Source organism: Carassius auratus, chromosome 43, assembly GCF_003368295.1.
Source record: "Carassius auratus strain Wakin chromosome 43, ASM336829v1, whole genome shotgun sequence".
Classification (NCBI taxonomy): domain Eukaryota; kingdom Metazoa; phylum Chordata; class Actinopteri; order Cypriniformes; family Cyprinidae; genus Carassius; species Carassius auratus.
The window spans coordinates 4,636,328-4,659,166 of record NC_039285.1 but is presented as its reverse complement, the minus strand read 5'-3'; the positions used below and the strand labels follow the sequence as shown (position 1 = coordinate 4,659,166).

The 22,839-nt window shown below is 35.5% G+C and overlaps 1 protein-coding gene across 1 annotated transcript in view; it reads right to left on the bottom strand.

Moving 5' to 3' along the window:
- Nucleotides 1–2,704: 2,704 nt before the first annotated feature.
- LOC113061513 (alpha-1,3-mannosyl-glycoprotein 4-beta-N-acetylglucosaminyltransferase C-like) overlaps nucleotides 2,705–22,839 on the bottom strand; it is a 52,433-nt gene continuing 32,298 nt past the window's right edge. Inside the window, exons 2-4 of the mRNA XM_026230676.1 lie at nucleotides 5,390–5,526; nucleotides 4,391–4,538; nucleotides 2,705–3,946 (exon numbers count right to left, since the gene is read on the bottom strand). Of these exons, the coding sequence (XP_026086461.1) occupies nucleotides 2,790–3,946; nucleotides 4,391–4,538; nucleotides 5,390–5,518 (1,434 nt within the window). The 5' untranslated portion in view covers nucleotides 5,519–5,526 and the 3' untranslated portion in view covers nucleotides 2,705–2,789. The remainder of the gene's footprint in view (nucleotides 3,947–4,390; nucleotides 4,539–5,389; nucleotides 5,527–22,839) is intronic.

Here is a 22,839-nt window from a genome sequence, read left to right as displayed (position 1 = left end):
AGCATATGAATAAACAAATAAATAATGCATGAGGCAGCTACTGCTTTGGGCCATGGTTTGATAGAATCCACTGACATCTGTGATCATTTCAAGACTCTAAAATTCCTTTATACACTTTATCACACAAGCTAATGTTTATTTCCACAGCAGTAAGGGATTTCTGAATAGTGTGGCTTGTTTGAACTTGTGTTCACCTGCATAGACACAAAAGCAGGCCTAGGAACTTATAAGGCAGAGAATATTCAAATGTATCCAAGCTGGCTTATACTGTGCGTCCAGCCAGATTACTGCAGGAGAGATGTGTTCATCTGCATGCAAATTTATTTAGACCTCTACAAAAAAAGAATTTTGTTTCCCCAGAAGTGTTTTTCCTTACAATCTCTGGATTTTCAATGATGAAATGGCATTCATTTTAGTCAACTCATCACTTGAGTCAATGTATATTTAGGTACAATATACAAGGCAAACAGTTCTAATGATAAATGTAAAAAAATATATGTAATTTTACAATATAGTTACAGTACCATGTGACAAACAGTGTGGGAGAAATACAACATACTGTACATCATAACACATTCTCTTCACCTATGCAGCACGATACGTAAGATGTCCGTTGTTGTAATGTAGTATAAGTACAGTTAAATTACAAATCAAGTACAGTACAAAGCCAGTCAAGTTCAGAGAAGACACTTGAAAACAAGTCATAAAGCCTAAAACCGACAGGCGTACTAACACTGCGGCATTCTTTCTTAGCTCATGCATGAACAATGATTTAGTCAGTTGTTTTATTAGGAAGACAAAACCTTCCAATATTTTCATTTGTAACATTTCATTACTCACCCAGCCCTAAGGTTTAGCTGGCTGTTTAAAAAAAGGACCTGTGCTTTGCTCACAAGAAAGCATTAGAAAACTATTGAAAACATACTGTGACATTAAATAGCCATAAAAGTCTGAAATGCATCCATTCACAAATACAATTGAGCAAGAGGTATTCACGTCCAGTAAGCTGAATAAAACAGTGACAAAGAAACAATGCAGTTCTGACTTGGGAAAGAAATGAATGCAATGTAACACATTTCTAGCCTGAGAAATAGTGGTAGTAATGGCTTCTTGATAACTATGGCAGAGTTAACTTTTGACATAAGTTTGTGCAAAGCACTTCTTAATGTAGTGTACATTTTGTATCTTGGGTGTTGGAAAAGACAACTGCAAAAATCATGCAAAGTACAGATTATTTTTATGATCCAGTGAACTACTACACACGTGTGAACTGCAGTATGATAATAGACCAAAGAAAATCAGTTGTTTTCATGGGGAAAATAAATAAAGAAAGAAAAACAGGAGATAAACACATTCTGCAACATCACAGAGTCATGTAAACAGTTGTCTTATTATTGCATTATTCATGTGACATGCACACTCTGACGGAGTAATTAGATGGTTGCGAAACCAAGTTTTAATGTCTCTCAAAACATCTTGTGGAAAAGTGATTTGGTAAACAGAGTAAACAAATACTCATAGTGACAGATATGGTGTATAGAGCATACACTCACACAATGACAGAAAACTGCATTTAAATGGAGCGTCCAACAATTACAGCCAGGGTTTGCTATGAGAACGGTCTGCTCTAGGGTGGTTTTTGCTGGTGTCATTTTATGGGGGAATGAGTCGAACAAAATTCAGTTTACCCTGGTAAAATTGCACTGCGCAAAAGATAGGAGGAAAATACTGAAAAGGGGAAGGAGGTTTACCTCATTTCTCACTGTACTGTCCATTCACAACACTTCAGAAGATGGGCAAATAGCCACACTGTCCCAGTCCATGCCTCTGAAGAAATGCACAAACAAAACAAAACTCTACTAAAGAGACCCTTTTGGCCCAGGATTGATTGAATAACATTTCTGCTATTATTCAGTGTGGAGATAACAGGAAATGTTGCGGAGTAGATTCATGCCACAATACATTGTATATTCAAGACAACATTGACCCTGTGTACTTGGCAGAAAGGAGAGCAGGATAAGCAAATATTTTAGAGGTATAGAAGAGTAAACAAACCAAAAAAATTAAATAACTTAACTCAAATGAAGTGCTTATAATTCAGTTTCAAGCAACTTTTTCAGTAACTATAATTGGAGATGCCTGTTTGTTAAAATATGGAAAACAGATTCACTGTGAAAAATCATTGCTTATATATATATATATAAGAAGGACACATTTACTTAAAGCAAAATTATGCAAGACATTAAGAGTTGTTTATCAGGAACATCTCAATTTAAGTTTATCTTACTTCAATGGGAAATATTTTTTTCTTTTGTAAACCTTAATAGATCTCTGCTTCAAGCAAGAAAAACATTTAATAAAAGTTGTTAAAATTAATCTAAATAAAAATGATATAAATAGGTCTGGTTTAAGGAAAATAAGGGGCAAAAAGTGCAGTGTACACCTTGGCCAAAGAAGAGTCAAAACAGAGTAGCTTCTCAGAGTTCTTTGTTGAGGAGTACACATTATGAATTAATAATGAAAAACGAGGGAAACAAATAAGTACTCTTAATGTTTTTATATATATTATATATATATATGTATCTTTATTGTCTGAATCGTTCATGTTTGGAATTAACTGAAATGCCTTAGATGTGTCAAATATTGTACTGCCTTTAAATTAGTCTGAATAAATTTGAATAAATAAAGGTCAATTTCTCAGGTGAATAAATAATTTATAAATTGCAGAAATAAATAAAAAAGATAAATAAACAGATACTTGTGCCTTTAGCTACGGTTCAAAAAAGTTCTCATTGACCGGCACCTTGAATAGTCCAGAGGCTTATGCTTCTTATGATAAGCCATTCTTTCTGACTTGCTGTTACCACAATGCGAACACACTCAATATCAAACGCTATCTTGTGGTCCACATCTTGAACCTCAATGTTTCCATTTTTAAACTCCCCTAAAGTTATATAAGAGGAGCACTGCCTTCCCTTTTTAGTTCCTACTAATTTCTCCCCCACTTCCAGAGCTCCGTGATGCAAAATATCATTCTGCCGATCATCCGTTCCCGTGATGATCTTGATTTTGCTGATTTTTGTTGCCTTGTTGAACACTATTACATAAAAGTCCCCAGTGGATGGAGCCTTGCCCCAAAAGTACTCATCCACACTACTGTAAGCTTTGGCAGCATCATAGCTCTCAAAAACATTTATGTTTGTGTACAAACTGGCAGGTGGGTTGTCTGGGATATCAAGGGAGTCTTCTTCAAAGTCATCATCCTTAAGTTTGTTTTCTGCCCCTTTATAAGAGGAATAGTAGCCCATGTGTTGAAAAAGGGAAGGCTTGAAGCGAATCGCATCCTTCTGAGCCAGTAGGCCTCGGAAGTGGATAAGAAGCCAATCGCAAGGCATCTCCTGATAGAACATGAGCAAGAAATGGGCAAGTCTTGGAAGGTCTCGTGAGTGGTACAGCTTCCCTATGTAGCCCAGTTTGGAGAATTCCAGCATCACCCAATACGATCCCTCCCTAGAAGCTACCACTTTCTTTAGGGCGGTGAGAAAGTTTCGAGAGCAGCGCACATCGTCCTCCAACATCATGTAGAAATCTGACAGGTTGGTGCAGAAGTTTAGCAGAAATGCATAATCTACATTCTGTTTGGAACGGAAGCGTACCCTATCCTCCGGATCATTGTAGTTTCTCTTCAACCCATCCAGGGATGGGTAGTATTCCTCAGGTGCATGGATAACTAGCAGCCGTCCTGCAATGATATGGTGGCCGAACTTCCTTGAGATTTCATGAACTAGGCTCTCGCACCATGCCAGGTCAAAGTCTGCCAAGTGGACAACCACAACAATCTCTTTGAGCTCCTCGTAACTAGATTGGTCAAAAATAGACTTGATGGTCTCCAGCAGGTAGTTTCCTCGCTTTCTTTTCACAGACGACAATCCAATGGTGAGATACTCTGCAAAAGTACATGAAAAATTATGGAGGAAGAGAATCTATGCCTTGAACTGATAAAAGTTAAAACTAAAAAAGTTCTTAATCAATAATAACTTTTAATCTTAATCAATTTTGTTATGCAGTCCAGTGAGGAATATACAAATATTACTAAAACAATATACATTTACCTAAAGCAAAATGATGTAATATGTAATTGTCATTTTTTGTGTGCCTTCTCGTGTGCAGTATATGTATATATAGGGGTGTGTGTGTGTGCCTAAACATACATATACAGAAGAACACAGATAAATAATTAAATATATACATAAATGCACAACTCGAAATGCTTGATCATAAATTATACAGTTGTGCAGTTTTGCACATTGTACATATTTTTTTTTTGATAAATCATTTATTTTTTTAAACCGTGTGCACTGTTAAAGTGTACAAAGGACTTAAGTCTTACTCTTTCGAGGTAAAGGTGTTCCAGCGAGGTACCGATAAGTCACGTTGATCGTTCCAGAAAAATTGGTGATTTCTTTAAATGTATGAACATAATGCTCTGAGTTCAGCGGATGCATTGAGGTTTCTCGTAACTGACGTTTGTCTTCCTCCTGAAACACATGACATCCAAGATCCAAGTCTAAATATTGTCACAAGTCCAATGTAAGTAAAAAGTCTGTCACAACATTTCAATGAGCCTTAATAAAGCAAGAAAAAATGTCTAAGACAGGATTATATGTACACGATATGCCACGATTCCTTTTGCATCTTTAAGATTAAGCTGCAGACCATTATTTTTAGATTTGGCAATATTCTTGCACACTTTTGTATAATCTCATTAAATGTAAATGATGGCCTTTTTTTATTATAATTAATTGTACACACAATATTACTCACTCAACTTTTTAAATAACTTATCTTGTATTAAATTATAGCATCCTTGCTATACTTCAATGTCTTTTTTTACCACACATGAACAGATCACACTTTACAAAATTCTTCCTGGCTGTGATGGTGTTTATATTTCAATTAAATGGGTGTTATTTGGAACAGTGACTTAGTCAAAATGGGTACAGATTTTTTAATAATTCAACAGACAAACACACGCGACATGCTATGATCACAAAGTTTTGATCATAAAGTTGGCCTTATGAATAATACATTTGTCTCTTGCATTTGGACTGCCTCTACATCATGAAATTTTAAATAGGCTCCAGTGTGAGCTCTGATAATTATACATGCGCAGCACGGCACCAGCAGCCTTACACGCAACCTTTGGTAATTAAAGCATATAAACAAAATAACTATTCAGCACAGAGATAATTCATGCTATATCACATGCAACAACAGTAGCCAAGTTGTTGTGAAGCCTACTATTGTCTTGTTATCTGCTCCACTGATGTTGTAAATAAATTGGCCTCTGTAATTTACCTGCTGGATTTCAACAGGTAAACAAACTCACCAGAACGTAGCCATCCTCGATGTAGAGGTTTATGAAGAGCAGGAAGGTAATGAGTGCCACCAGAAAAGGAATGGTGGAACGTTTCCGGAAACATCTCATCTTGTCCAAGTACTTCAACACCAGTCTCATGATGGAATCTGATAGAAACAAAGATAAAATGCTACATCAGGATGTATCATTAATAGGCTAAAAATATGCTATGCATTTCTCAGACTGCTGTTTTCATTGTCTTTGAATTGCAATTCAGTAGATTTCCCATTTTGTCATACAAATTCAACTTCTTGCCAATTCATAATCATGGTTTAAGTGATTGGGAGACAATTTTTCAATTCTAAATTTTCCATAACCCTGATAAAAGTACAGTTCTGATGTGGAATTTCCAGGGTCTCCTTTTAAATAAAAATATTTCAGATGTGAAAACTTGACGGTAAAAATGAAGTGCAGCTGCCTAAAAGGATCATGTCTTTATTATTCCGGAGAAACTGCCACCGATTTCTGGCTGTGCAGCAATCAGAGAAGCACTTCTTTTTCCATATAAGACAGGGCATTTACTCTTAGGTCACACTAAAAATAAGCAGCAGGCTTGTGTGCCTCTAAGCACAGTAATTAACCTGACAACAATGTAGGTATAATACAGACTTCAGCCGAAGAACACACTGTGAGGTTAATATCTCAACCATGCTCACCAGACATTAGCAAAGTATGAACCCTGTAAGTGCTTTTGTTTTGCCCTTTTTGAGGTCTGTGCTTCAAGTACGAAGAATGATGAAAAATGCCACTTCAGTTTCAGCTGTCTTCATCTGATGATACATAGTTGGAGTGAATGTTTTTGAAATAGAAAAAAAAAACAATTCAGTTTTATTTTTAACCTCAAATTGCACAGAGTAATCCAAGAATAGAAAGAAGGACGCAGGTGTTTTGGAAGGCTTTCATGTATCAGCCTTTTTAATGACTACTGCTAAGCACCTTAGACTACTAATGGAATACAAAATAACTTTACAGCCGATCCCATAACCAGATGCATATCGATTCTGCCCTCTGCCAACCTGTTACAACTGGGGATTGTCAAACCAAAATTCTATTCTTGCTTGTACTTAAAAAGTAGTGAACACATTAAGACTACAGATGTGGGGTTTTATTATACGCTATCAAGCAAAGATTTGGGGTCTTTTTTGAAGAAATAAATACTTGAACATACAATAATACATTAATGCAGCAAGAATACTTTAATTTGATCAAAATACATGACATTAAATAGACAGTGAATAGTAAATAAAAACTCAACTGCTCAACTGTTTTTCTTGAGTAGCAAATAAGCATGTCATAATTATTTCTGAAGGATCAAGTTACACTGAAGACTGGAGCATTGGCTGCTAAAAAATTCAGCTTCGCATCACAGACATAAATTATATTTTAAAATATATTCAAATAGAAACAGTTATTTTAAATAGTAATAATCTTTCACAATATACATTTTACTGTATTTTTGATCAAGTAATGCAGCTTTGGTGAGCTTGAGAGACTTCTTTCAAAAGCATATTAAAAATCTGACTGACCTCAGACTTTCTAATGGTAGTGTACATAATACATCTTAAATGCATTTTTTTAAATATATATTTAATAGTCTAATTCTTCCTTGTCAAAGAAACTTTTATTCAAGACAAAAGAAAATGCTGTGCATTTGTACTTAATGACAAACTGCATTATTGGTACCATTTGTATACTGCAGAAAATGTCAGTATCTAAATATATAATATGCACTTATTGTCATTCATAGAACACTTTAACTTTTTAATCCAACTCATTACAAGACAACAGACAGCAGAAAAGCATGTCGCCAAACTGATAGCTGTACTGCACGTTTCACTTTCTTGTGGCTGCCTTTTAACTTTTCCAGTTCAAACCATTTAGCATTTTGAAACATGCAGGTGGATTCTTGTAACGTCAATGTAACAAAAGAAAAAGAAGAAAAAAAAAAATTCAACAAAGTTGTTTTCCTGAACTAAGCAGTCAGAAGGTTAAAATGGCACTATAAATTTTTCCAAATATCTTGTTGCAAAACTGTCTGCATTTCCCAGGTATTCTTCCACCCCCTCAAATCTCCAAGTGTCCAAACACTTCAGACGCAACCTCGGGCAGAAAATAAAACATTCATTAGAAATGTACTAAGCTGAGCTGACATTATCCCTCCTCCTTTCATGGATGCAGAGGAAGGCGTTTGTTGACATAAAAAAAAACAAACGTTCTGAGCTCTGAAACCTAAAACTCGTATAATAACTGCATTTCTTTCCAGAACAAAGCTACAGATTTAGTTGCCTGGTACCTTCATCTATTACGTAATTATACCTGACAGGGTCTGATTCTGGAAGAGCTAAAATTACAAGAAGAAACAGAACCATCCACAGCTGCCGAGGATCTCATTTGAAGGAGGGCTGACGTACATAACCTTCGGTTCATTCCCACTTCCTGCCGCTCTGTAGATACCTCCTGGGGTGAGCAGCCCTTTTTGCAGTCAATATAAACTGGCCATTTAGAGCATTACCGCCATGCTAAATGAAGCAGCTCAATTAGAGAACGAGAGGAGTAATCCCAAGAGTTGATTTCATAAAAACAGACGCAACCCTGCTGGTCCCTCTGACTAACATGGAATTGTTAGTGCATTACGCTGCGTTCGCTTTTGCGAACTGCCACAGTTTGACCAAACCCATAGGAAGTGTACTTATAAACACCCATTTATTTTAAAATGAGAACATGGGCGAGCATCATTTCGAGCTGCACATTTGCAGATATTTATCTACCGTTCTTATCTTTTCACTCTCCTCTTGGTGACGGAGAGAGTGTCATTTCTCCCAGGGTGCAGTCTTTCTCTTTGCCTTGGTGACATGAAATAGAGAATAAACTTCAGAATGAGAAACAAGAAGCTCCCTGGTGAGAGCAAGGCAATTACAGTCATGTCTGATGTGCCGCTAGACCCCATGAATAAGAAAAACAAATCAGTTTACAGAGTTGGAAATGGCTTAGAGAGATGTTTGAGGAAGGATGTCTAGTAGATTGCGAGACTGCTATGCAATTTTTATTATGTAAATGCAGTATGGGAGAATGTGGAATAAGAGAACACTTGGTTTGATTTGGATTTAATACAAACACTCACAGCATCTCGGCTATAAAGAGAGAACCTACAAGGCCATGTATACAAGTGTATTGCGGCTGTTTCACTGGTGTAAATCTGCAATCCAAAAATTACTGCAGCAAGCAAGGGAGTCTTTTGTATTTTCTACAAGCCTGATCCTTTAAGGCCAAAATACAAACATGTGTGATTCCGCAGATTTCCTTACAGCTCGGTTTTAAAGTAAATTAAGTCTCTAAAACCTCTTGCCACTGAATAATTCCAGTTCTAATTCTTAAAAAGCAAGCCAAAACAGAGCTAAACCCTTTCAATTTTCCTGCCACACGGACGCTTGCAGCTCAAATGCTCAGTTAATGTTGAAATCATGAGCCACCCATATTCTTTCAAATCAAAACAGCTTCATAAAACCTCCCTCAGCTGTAGCTTTTATTCTACTTGGGACAAAGAGGCGTAACTTGCCTTAATGCGAAAACCTGCATGGAGTAGAGGGGAAAAAAGCCATTTTGACTAAGAGAGAAACAGATTAATAAAGCTGGCAGTAGAAAGCAAGTCTTCCACATTTGATCTTGTTATCTGTTTTACATTATTTCCCAAGGGTATGCTGCACCTCGCTGATATACAGCTCTGCGCAAATAATCAATTAAGCCAGCAGATTCTACAGCTTTCTGCTCTTGCTTTGTGTCAGAGCTTCAGCCACTTAAATAGATTTTTCTCCTCAACAAAAGAGCTGAAAAGCAGAAAAAGAGTACCGGCTTCAGACGATAAGAAACACCGCCTCTAGATGAACACTGTGGGCCTCAGTTCTGTGAATGAACTTTTGATAATTAAAAGGATTTCATTGTGTTAATCAATTTGTGCGCATTGCTGCCTTGTTTACTGAAATCTGCCATTAGTCTTATTTACAAAAAAAAAAGAAAAAAAAAAAGAAATCATAATATACAATTATTTGAAGAATCCTAGATCTCTGTGGAAAATGTGCAAACAAAACCCTTGAGAGAGAGAAAAAAGTCTGGTTCTTCATGGTAGAAAATAAAAGGTTATGATTTATGACTAATGCAATTAACCATGCTCATATGAAAGCATTGATTAATAATTAGCAATTGCCCAGGGTACTGACTAAACAATGCCATTAATTGTTTGCAGTTGTTAATGATCAGAAAGAAGTGCAATTATAAGTGTGATTCTGTAAAGCTTATTATTAACTCCTAATGACCACAATCTACTAAATTAGAATGATGTCAGCTAACTATACAAATTATTCCGGAGAGTACTGTAGAAGTAGAAACCCAAAAACACTTGTAAAAAGTATTTAATCCAAACACTGAATATCTGATTATGTATTCCATTACAAAGCAAACTGATTTTCCCCAAGTTAACCTACGTAGTAGGTAATATATATATATTAGTGGTGGGCATAGATTAATTCTTTAAATTTAGATTAATCTCACTGTAATCTTGGAATTAATCTAGATTCATCTAGATTAAAATGGCTCATTTGAATTTTGCCGAAGGCATTCAGAATATGTGTGCTACCCAAATAAAAATGATGACTAAAAGTAACGTTAAGTTTTCAAGAACGGGTTTCTCAAACCAGGTGGTGCATTAGACCAGGGGCTCATCTACTGTTTCCAAAATGCATCACAAACTGCTTGAGAAAGCTGTAAATGAATTCCACATTGCACAAGGTGCAAACAACCTTATGCCTGTTTCACACATACTCCGTCTGCAGTGCGTATGCATTTCGTAGTTTTTTTTACGCACCCATGTTAACGGGTTCCAGCGTTCACGCTGTTGTGGTCCGTCAGTGCGTTCCAGGAGCATTGCGTCTGCAGCAGTGCAGCAATCGTTTATGTACTGAGTAGCGGACTGCAATCGCGTCCTGTGTGAAAGCACATCGATTATGAGTCCGTGCTGCTTCAGCACCACATACGTTACGCACACGGACTGCATACGCAATGCAGACGGATTATGTGTGAAACAGGCGTGCATCTTGTCAAGGTTTCCATTGGGAAGCTTCTTTAAAAAAAAAAAAAAATTCCCTGAAGCAAACCCAGCGGCATCTTAGCTGCATCCATGTTAGCATGTCACGTTTGATGTGGTAATTTCACAGTAGGCATACATACAGGTTTAAAGACTCGTTCTCGCCCTCTACAGATTCAGCTAGGTATACATCTGCGCAAAAATAGGTGAAAGTCATCATAGCTCGCCTAGTATACACCCATCTCCCAACCCAACTTTGAGAATAGATTAACGGCGATATTTCTTTTATCGCACGATAAGAGACTCACCTTAATGCAGCACATTAACGCCGATAACGGCCCACCACTAATATATATATATAAACCTCTCATCCTATTTAGCAGTATTTCAGGATACTTTTGTTATGTAGCACTACCACAGCACATCTTTGTTTCTCAACAGTCTGACTGCCGGTAAATGTCTGTGTGTATAACAGCGTTTGTACGTGCCTGCTGTAATGACACTTCCTGACATCAGTTTTGCTCATCAACACATTCTTAAGGCATAAGATATTCTCTGGAGAGTTTGCAAGCTCGTTACTGCAGAATCTTCACTAAAACACATGAAAAACATTGTTCAGCTATTGCTGACACTGTCAGACACAGAACACACACAACAGAGGCACCAACATACACATTTCCCCTTTTCTTTCAAGAAGACAGGAAATATCAAGTCATAATTTTCACTAAACACTGCTTAGTCAAAATATTTATTGTTTGTTCTTTGCAGCAGGATGAGAAAGCCGAGGTAGGATTTCTGTTTCTCCGCAAGTGACAATATGTAAACACAATGTGGACACTTGTTGTCTAGAAATTGATGACAATACAAAGGATCTCTTTCCTCACACCTAGGTCTAAAACTTTCCTCTAAAGCATCTGACATTTCTCACTGTTGCATGAAGTTTCATACTTAAACCTTTCTGTGAGATAACAGAATACATTTGTTTATATCCCCATCCTTAGTCTTGGTGGCAGCCTATTTTTAGCGACTCTCTTGCACAGAAGCCAACGTGCTGCTTTACTGTGAGGAGCTGCCGAATGTCTTTCTGTTCTGATGTATGAATAAATCCAGTGCCCCGCTTAGATTTGGGCACAGTCCAGGCTGCAGCAGGCACCAGCTGTACAGGTGGCTTAGCTTCATGTTGGAAGCTGTGTAAAAAGCTTGACTGATGCTGAAAACAAAGCAAATTCTATAATGGTTTACATATGCCAGTTTCCTTAATGTAACAATAAGGGAGCCAAACATGCTAGAACTGAATAGAATTGCATTACTGAGCAAATAGGAGTGATTGCATGATTCATTTTTCGGTTCCCATTGCATTCCAAGCTTTTGGTCCTCAAAGAATAAAAATAACGTTTTCAAGAAATGTCTGAATTAATCAACAAATCAATCATGAATCAACCAGTTTGTTGATTGAAATTGTCATTTGTAAGCTAATTGATTGGATTACACATATTAGGTAATGTATTCTTAATATGTTTGGATTATCTTTAGATTCGTTTTTTACCAAACTCTAAAACTCTAAAACAATCGTATCCATTAATCATTATCAACAACATAAAATGTATTGAACATTACAGTATCCAGGGTTTCCCCAAATAGGGTTTGTGATTGAAATGCAGGGGGTTTGTGAGTTGATGAAAAGCAATTAATTAATTAAATAATACAATTTCAAATTAAACTAATTAACTTGCTTTAAAATAAAACAAATAAAATAAAACATTTAAGTAGAATTGTTTTAGAAAGGAAAAATTAAAGGAGAAAAAAAGAAATTATGAGTCAATCAATTCTGAATAATGTACTGCAATTCTATAAATATGTCATAATGTAATCTACAGAAAAGAAATTGTAATCTGATTATGAACATTTTAAAATATAATATAATCTAATGACAAGAACATAATTTTGTGTTTTGACGCACGCAGTGTCAGTTGACAAGTCAGAAAAGAGCTGTGTTGATCATATGATATATTTGAATTTACAGAAGAAGTGGCATGTTACTTCAAACAACATTGTAGATTTTATGACCAAAAAAAAAAAAGATTTTCAGGAAAGAAAGTAAAAAAAATATATATTAATGGGGACATTGGATCCAAAATTCCCCTTTAGACGGTGTTTGCATATGATGTATCTTAGCAGTATGTGGTAACAAACCTACAATATGGCCATTTGCACTGCTTTAGTTCCCGAACAAAAAGTACAGTACTAAACGACTTTGGGCAAACTATTTCCCAGTATCATTTAAAGGGTTGCATTCGCACCGACCGTGTGTACTAGGACGTGACGTAAGCCAGTCGACAGATGTTATTTGTGCGCAGCGTTCAACAACGTTAACAAAGAAGAGGAATCTTAACAACAGGAGGATGGAGGATGCTGTAATTGGAGCTATGTTTTTGTTGTTTCTCACGGGCTTCACAATAATGGACATGAAATGTATATGTGAACGATTGAAAGAACGGAAAGGAGGACTAAGAATCTCGAACGACAACTGGCAGTGCTACATTTGCTACACGTGCTTGCACTTCAGCGTCCATATATTTATCGCTGTTCATCATACTTGCAAAATAAGTTGTTTACAGGGCATTTTCGAATGTGTCTGGTCAATCAGTGTCTACTTACTGGTCAGTACCAGTTGTGCTGGTTGTGGGAGCTAATTTGGTTCTTGAAAAAGGCAGTCCGGTACTAAAATCGCACCTAGTTCCTGCGGCTCCTAGTTCCACAATCAGTTCTGGTACTATAAAAAAGGTTCCTGCGGTGCAAATGGCCCTAATGATGGCGTTCAGGTAAGTGTGAGGAGATCGTTGCAAGACTAGACAATGGGTGATGGTGACGGAGGGTTTTATGTGTGGCACTGGTGATGATGCACAGGTGTTCAGAGTTCTGGTGATTGGGAACGAGTGGGCGTGGCGTAAGTGTCCGATTCAGGGAGTGGAGATGGTGTGGCTGTGACAGCTATGCTATGGCTGTTTGGGTTGTGGATAGTTGTAACAGTCCATTAAAAATGTAACAACAAACCCCTTATAATGATTCCGATGAGTCCAGTTATCCAGTCATATCCTCTATTGAAACAAAGTTTTTTTTGTTGCACATCAAGGGATTTATGTGGTGAATGTGTTTCCATCATAGTATATGCAAATTTCTTTTACTTGAAAATGTTATTTCGTTCGTTAAGACACTTTTTTTAAATTCATGTGCATCTTGGCATTTCGATACAGAATTTTTTAATGTAATATCCCAAACTTCATATAGAAATAGGTGAATGGCAACAGCTTGTGACTGAACACACTCAAACAAATACACACACAATAAATAATATATATGTGAAATATATGTGATACGAAATATAAAATTGTGCACATTTCTCTCATCTTGTCCATAATCTTGAATGGAATACTAAAGCTTGGAACAATCTATTGCCTTATCTGCAAAAGATATGTGATGCTACCACAAATTTTGACTCAAAATCAAGTATCTTATCATCTTTATTTTTAATGTAAAAATGTAAACTGCATTTTCAACTTGAATATGCAAGGTTTGTGATGTCAGCTGTTTTCATAAAAATGTTTTAATGTATTACTGTAATCATAAACAGTTATTCACCTATAGTGGCTAATGAATCAGAAGTCTCACACATTAACAGGAAACATTCACATTGAAAATAAGGTGAAGAAGGCAGTGTAATTATGCTTGAAAAACAGCCTTTGCATTGTGAGCATATCTGTGATGCCTTAAAATGCTTTTGGAACTGAGCCACTGACCTCACAATATGTGAAAACTGTTCTGGTCTATGTTATCTGACATTCACACATTTTTAAAAACACAGTATGGCTTCATGCTAAATATGAGTGACTAATTATTATTCAAATCTGTACTTCTCTGTGCCTTTAGTTATGTGGTGCATCTTACAAGGATGTTGAGTGATGCTCTGTCATTGCCGTGAGGCAGAGTTTTACCTTTAAGGTCAGTCAGAGACACGGAGGCCTTTGAAATTCTATCAGCAGAGAGTGTAATGAGGAAGAGAGGCATGAGAAATGATTCATGTGTGAACGATCCTCTCACAAGCACCTCTTAGCAGTTAGCACTTTGACCCAGATTATAGCACCAACCCAAACCTCAAAAGGGAGCTCTGGAGATGGACCTCAGCGATATGACTTCTCCCGTTTCCACTTAAAAAACCACAAATACATGGTACAGACTTTCTCATTCTTTGGTTCAATATTATCATTTTCTTTTTACTCGCTTCCACTTTCTTCCTTGTCTTCTTTTCCATGCTTCGCTTCCATTTTCCTCAAGCACATTCAAACAAAACTGAACAAGTATCGTTTCTCCTTTCTCTCAAACATAAAAGATCCTATAGCCACTCAAAACAGTATGTGTGTGACAGTGCCATGTGGATTTCTAAAATGAGAAGATTAAAAAAAAAAAAAATGTCCATGTATAAACATGTAGATGAAGTGCTTGCTTGAACCAACTAACCATAGGTCATATTATCAAGTAATTTCAAGTTAATTTACATTCAGATATAAGCTAAAGTGGCAATATCAACTTCCACCATTTTAATGTATTCAGGCTGATTTGCCTCATAAGTGTAGCATGAATGTACCCTTATTACATCCATGTAGCACACCAGTGAAAGCATAATGGAGACAAGGCAGACAACTACATGCTGTTTTTCTCTGAAATCTCATCTGCTTATGTCACATTCACTGTTGGGAACGTTACTTTAAAAAAGTAATTAGTTATAGTTACTCACTACTTGTTCCAAAAAGTTAGTAACTGAATTACTCTTGAATAAAAGTAACTCATTACCAGGGAAAGTAACTATTTGCGTTACTGTAAAAAAAAAAAAAAAAAGTTGCTATATGACAGAGAATTATTATTTTTTTCTTCAGTTTTCACAAGTCAGTTGAACAGACAGGTGTTCGTACATAACTTTCGATATTTATTGCACGTCAACAGACAGCAAGAGTTTTATCCTGCACTTCAAGTATTATCTTTGTAAGAAAAGTGTTTTTGGCCACTAGCTTTGTAGATGCCTGTCACACATTGCATGTACAAATTACATGCACGTTCTTGCCTTTGACCACAATGAATTTGAAGTAGTGCTTATATCTCCACCTTGAAAATGCCAACTTTTCATCGGATTGCTCCTGACTCGCCATTTCTGCTGCTGCTACGAATCTCTGTGAGTAGCTGTTGCGTGTGTGTGTTTGGCGCCGCTGGCGCTGCCGCGTGTGCCGGCATGTGTGTAAAAATACTGGCTCTGATTGGCTATCATGTTCTTGTCATTAGATTATATCATATAAATTTATGAAGCACATATCACTTCAAACCAAGTAGCTTTCTTTTGGTCCCCACTGTGAATACTTGTTGTGCAATCTGCTTGAGGAAATATTTCTATTGAAATTACTTGATTTCACCCCCCCCCCCAAAACGGCTAAATAACAGCAAATGTGACCGCATATTTACTTTTTGACTTTGACTTTTGACTTTTTTTCTAGGCTTGATTGTGTTTATGGGGTGCAGTCTAACATGTGTTCATGCTTCGTTGTTTGTATGATTTTTACACATAATTTTTGTTACTGCTTCTGTTAGCTTTTAATATACGGTTTTATTCTGATTAAAGCTTTAATACAGCACAGCAACCATACTTGCATCCATGTATAATGCTTCTCATTACCAGGGTTGGGGAGTAATGGAATACATGTAATGGCGTTAGTAATCAGGATACAAAAATCCAGTAACTGTAATCCGTTACAGTTATGTCAAAAAACGTAGTAATCAGATTATAGTAACATTTTGAAAAAAGGGGGAATACTTTCAGGATTACAATGGGTTCATTTAAAACTAATTAAATCAGTATTTTGGCATAATAACACTATATTAAGTGCAGCTTGATTAATGACTCATGCGAGTCACGTGTGCCACCCGCTGGTGCATGCGCAAATAACAGCTGTCTACAATCTCCTCAGAAGCAGATTGAATCACTGCTGCAAAAATTATTTTGTTTAAAAAGAAGAAATTGCAAACAACGTTGAACAGTGCAATTTGTGCCTTCCAGCAAAGAAAACACTTTCTTCAACTAAGGATTCGACATCCAAAGAAGCATTTGCACTTTTAAAAATTAGATTTATATTTCGAAAGATAAAAAATAATAATATTTGTATTCTCTATTTTCCTTTTGAGGAAACATTTTCCATTGTCTAGAAATTGTTCTTATTATATTTTCATTGAAAAAAAAAATTAATTTGTATTCTCTATTTTCCTGTTGAAGAAAGATTTTCCATTGTCAGAAAATTGTGTTCTTATTATATTTGCTTGGGAAAAAAACAAAATATTGTTTACGCTCAAACAGCAACCTTACACACTAACTAATGTTAAAAAAGTTAAATCGCTATCGCTATTTACCTTATAAGAAAACGTAGTAAATAAAGAAATTCCAAAGTAAGTTATTGTTCATACCTCAGGTGATTACATGCTTTTTTTCTTCCCCCCCCCAGCCATATATATATATATATATATATATATATATATATATATATATATATATATATATATATATATATATATATATATATACACTTTTTTTTTTTTTTTTTGACATTGCAGGGTGCTTGATCCATTGGGTCTATAGGAAGAATAACTGTGAAAGCCATGCCATTGAGAAAAACATCCCTCCCTCTCCATTTGTGAGAGAGGAATGGTGGGACAGCACTCATTCCTAAAAGCTCTGTAAAAAGCCAAGGTGACCGCTGGGTCACAAGTGAGAAATGGGAAAATGGCTGTGAGGTGTGCATCCAGTAGCAGATAACATGAGAAAGCACTATCTCCTCTCAGCACATTTTTGTGCAAAAGAAAACCCAATGCTATAGGATTCGCAAAGGAGACTGTTTCTTGCTCTCTGTCTCTCTCTCTGAAATGATGGACAGTTCATTGTTTATCTACTTACCATAGACACTGTTCATTAAAGTCAAGAGAAATGCTCCAAATGGGCTTAACAATGCTGTTTCTAATTTGGCATGATTCATTTGCAAAAGGGCGGGTCTAACCATTTTAATTTACAACCTTCAATAAAAAGTCAACAACAATAAGAAGTCAATGCCTTGAATAAGCAGTCAACATTCTCATACAAAAACTCTTAATGTGAAGAAAACAATACTGACATTCACAGATGCAATACAAATTAGAGTAAAAAAATATGAAACTGTGTAAACATCAAATGGAATTGTAACATGAATAATGTACAGCTAATAAACAGTTATTGCACAATAAACCCTGATGAAGAGCAAGATCACCAAATAAATACATATGTAGACAAGAAATATAAAATTTAGTTACAGATTGTTGCAGTACTTGTCTATAACAATGTACAAATGAATTGATTTAGCAACATGACGAACACTGCATTATTGCAATATTATAGTAATATTAGTACTGAAGTCCTCATATGACCAATCAAAATAACAAAAGATTTAGTGTGCATAACTCTTATGAATAACCAAACTGTGTGAACATAGTCCGACTTATCATACATCAATAAAGAACACACAGTTGGATTGCAGTATAAACAAGGTTTTTTTTTTCTTTCTATTGCATAACCACCATTAAATATTATGTTCCTTGCAAGTTAAATCTATAATGTCTGAAGTCATTAGCATAAAGTGCCTAATTAGAATGCAATTAGCATAAATCTGGAAAGAAATGGATAGGTCCAGATTTATTTTATTATTTCAATATAAAGTAAGCTGTTGAACCAACTGAACTGGTGAGGAAAACATCTCCACATCACAGTGGGCATTCATTAAGTATTCATTCTCTACAAATCTGAATTATGACCTAGCTTTATGCAACAAAATTATTCATACTAATCCATTACTCTTCATTATTTACATGACATTTTCTCTATTACTTATTTAAATGAGCTACACTGATGTTTTTCATTTCATTTAATTTTAATTGTGTGAGTGATGGAAATATGAGGAAATTAGAAATGATACAGTATGACTTACAAACTGTTGATTTATGCCGTTTAGCGAAACTAACTGGGAAAATTGAGGGGAAACAAATTGCAATATAATTTTTTTCCAATGCTGCAGAAATATAAGTCTTATCTCCTTCAGTAATGCCTGCTTAGGGAGATGTTCATATGGAGTCAAATGAGGCTCTAAGCCATTTGTAACGCAATCAGTCCTTAATTAACGAGCACAACTCTGCTCACTGACATTTATGCTTGTAGCTGTGTGGAATAATGTTCTGACTTTCACACAACAGTTCAGCCGTTTACAGTTCAATTCCCCAATCACACTTTTAAAATGAACGCTGTCACATCACAACCTTACACAAAAAGTCATGGCCATTACAACCCAAGACAATCATAAATGGCCAGTCTGGTCTTAAAGGAACAGTTCTCTCGAAACTGAAAATTTACTAACAGTCAGGACATTCAAGATGTAGATCAGTTTGTTTTTACATCTGAACAGATATGAAGAAACAGCACGCTTGCTCAGAAATGGATTCTCTGCAGTAAACGAGTGCTGTCAGAATGAAAGTCCAACCAACTTCAATAAATGCTTTTGTCTTTAAATTGAAATTTAATTGAAATTAATGATTGAAATCAGTCTTTGATTTGCATATATTGCGGAGAGTGAAAGTATTGTCAGTTATTCTCTTGTGAATCGTAACACACTGCAAGTAAAAAAAAAAGAAGAAATAAACATTTCAGAATAAACATGCTGCTGCTGCCTCTTCATTTGGCTTCCAGTCTTTCTGTCTGCTTTGAAGTTCCCCAGCAAGCCTGAGGTAAAATAAAACGGCAAACTTTTTTTTTTTCACTTCAACAAAGGTAAACTTTGAGTGGAGTTTCAAACCACAGAAAGAGCGCACGCTTGGCATCTTTCTGATGTTTAGCACATGCAGCAAATGTTCCCTGGTTTCTCTAAGAATCAATTTAGTTCATAGTCTTCCAGCCTTTTAGAAAATGGTGGAAAAGAAGAACAATGGCCTGTTCTATTGCAAGCACAACAGAATATTGAATCAGACAGCTGTACAAGCCAAGATTCATTAATTATTGATGATAACAGAAAGGATTTAGAAAATTGGAGATGAGCTCCTTGTTATATTTAGATATTTTCTTTTTTGAATATTCCTTTCTAGCTCTAATTTCACTGTCCTTACATTATATGTTAAACCCTTAACATTCCTATAAAATTAATATTAGGGGTGTAACGGTTCACAGAAGTCAAGGTTCGGTACGGACCTCAGTTTTGTTGTCATTGTTCGAGTTTGGTAAACAGGAAATGTATTTATTTATTTTGAGCAGACAGTAATGTTACATGTAGCATGAACTGTGTTTTTTAAACAGATTGTATCATTTTAAGATTTAAAGCAAAAACAGAACTTTTGATGTTTGGAATAATGCTACATAAGACACCTGCACAAAATAAAACAGCAAACGTACTGAATGAAAATGACAGCAGGTGGCGCTTATGGAGCAGCAGTGATACAAAAGTTGCTGAAAATGTACTCATCTTCAAGATATCCAAGTTACAGATACATTTGATCCTTCATCACAACAGATTCAAAGAAATTTAGCATTACACCACTTGCTAAAAACATCACAATAATCCACAAATAATCCACACAACTTCCAGTTATTTTTGCATTAAGTAGTAATGTAGTAAGACAGTGATATTTAAAGGCCAAATTCAGTATACACTTTATTGATGATGCATACTTTGCACAGGCAAGCAGATGAACCCAGAACATAAATGCAATGCACAAAGTTTAATATTAAACGTTTTCCCATTGAAACACCATTATAAAGAAGACACTTAACCATTTAGTGCATTGCGTTCATATTCTGGGCTCATTTGCTTGCCTGCATAAAGCACACATCAACACTAAGGTTTTTCACAGAATTTGATCTTTTAATATTACTGTTTTAAAGCCACTTTAAGTGTTTTCACTTTAAATGTTTTAGAATGTACCACTTTTTTTAGTGATTGAAATATCGCTGCGAGTGCTTTATATGGATTTCTAATGGCCAAAACTTGCATTTTGTTCATAGTTCCTTGTTTTATTATTTTGAGTGTTGATCTAATTATTTTTTAATGGGAAAGATTGGAAATTGACAGGTTTGTGCTGCAGTTCTATGGATGTTTTGCCCGCCAGGTCTTGGAGCCAGTCACATGACTGAAAACTATGCTAAACAAAATTGTCAGTGGATTTAGTTTTTTCACTGAAGGAAGCTTTATTATGGATTATGGACTAGGGCATTCTGGGCCAGAATGATTGAATTTCTCCAAATGAAACAAAGACTACATCTTGGATGGCCTGAGGGAGAGTAATTTTTCAGCAAAATTTCATTTTTGGGTGAAACAGAATGTGGAAATATCTGTATTCCCAACATGCTTATTTGAACTGTATTACAAATAAATTGAATGACACTTTAATATATTTCTAAAAAGTATAATAAAAGTACTTTGGCAATAAATATATGCTTAGTTAAGCTTTTAAGATTTATGATTATCGCAAGCATATTTTAAGTGAAGTTTTTGTGTATTTACAGAAAACATACTTATTTTACTGTTATTCAAAGTATATTTTATGTGTACTTTGTGTAAGAAAATAGCAAAATGATTAAGTACTTAATAACAATGTGTAGGCCTACTGAAATATATTTTAAATATTTATGCAATGAACATGCTAAGGTCTGCGTTTCAAAAGTAAAAAACATTTTTAACATTTTAATATATTTTACAAAGCACATTAATCCACTACCACATAAATACATTATCTATATGTGCTATATGCTATAAGTGCATTCTTACAATGTATGCATTAACGCTAATTTAAACACAATTTAATTTATTAATTTAGATGGCAAATAGCTTAAAACTGATCTTAAATAATCTTGAAATACACTTAATATACTTACAATTGTTTCAAAATAATACATATGCATCTAGTATAGTATAATTTAATAAGTATGTCCAAAATAGCACAATTTAAAGATATTTCCTTTTCATCTGGGTTTTATCTTGTAAGAGCAAGGAAATATTCTTTTTCAAGATGTGTCCCCTTTAAATATCACAGAATAACAACCTGCACAGACTCTGTCTTGAGGCAAAGCCCACAATAGTTGAGGATGGAAGTTAAAGAGGTCCAGACTTCAGGGAGTAAAAGCAGTGCTCCTCTATTACACATTCTGCTTGTACCTTCACAGAAGCCCAGATCCACCTTTGGCTAATTTCCCACAATTTCCAAGCTTCCTGAAAATGAATATGCATTACAGTTGCAGTGAATCCATTTGCATGGCAGAATAATAATGAAGAAAAAGTGCTCTCAAAAATGCAATTAATGTAAAATGCCTGCTCAATGCCTCTAATTAGATGCTATTTTAATAATTGCGTATGTTGTATACAAGAAAGACAGTTCAGCAAAGGTGGTAAACACCATTGTTCATTTGTTTGATGACAAGTAAATTGATTTTGTTTACTGGAATATAACCAATCACTCTTTTTTATTTGAATTAAATAAACCATCCAGAAAAGTACTGCAACATGCTAAAACCCACAATAAGGCGGATAACTAGCAACAACACATATTGACTGTATAACACTATCAAATGAGATATGCATTCAGAAAAACAAAAACCAATGTAAATTAAAATATATATGCATTTTAAATGTGAAATTGGATACACATGTTGGGCATCCAGGCTATGCTTTACAGCAAGATGAAGATGGCATTGTGGGAGTAGATGCTTTAGGCAAAGGATTACACCGAGCCTGTAGATTTACCATACACATCACCAGTAGAAACATCAGTCCATGTTCTAGAAGCATGGCGTCATCTTGTTTGTGTTATCCAACTGTAAGTAAAAACGGGGTCCTCCCATGACCGGCTTTGGGATGATAACATCTTGTAACATTATTATACCATTACAGGTCACAGACTGGGTCGATAACTGAGGACTGCGGAAAGGTAAGTGTTGCTTCAGGCTGTGATGTGAACTATTCTGTGCTACAGAAGTGCTCGATGTACTGATATGGCCTTGATGATATGCTGTCAGTCAACATGCCATGCCGAAAGGTACTCTATTTAGTAGGTAGTAAAGGGGGTGATTTATAAATGGTAAAATGCTCAATATTTCAGTATAACTCCACAATATAAAGAGTATGAGTGTTAACCTATTTTTTGCATGAAGAAAAAAATGCTAAATATCCTTTTCTGGTTTATAATTTTTTTTTTTTTTTACATGTATATTTCATTGACATATTAACCCTCTGATGGTGTTCACTAG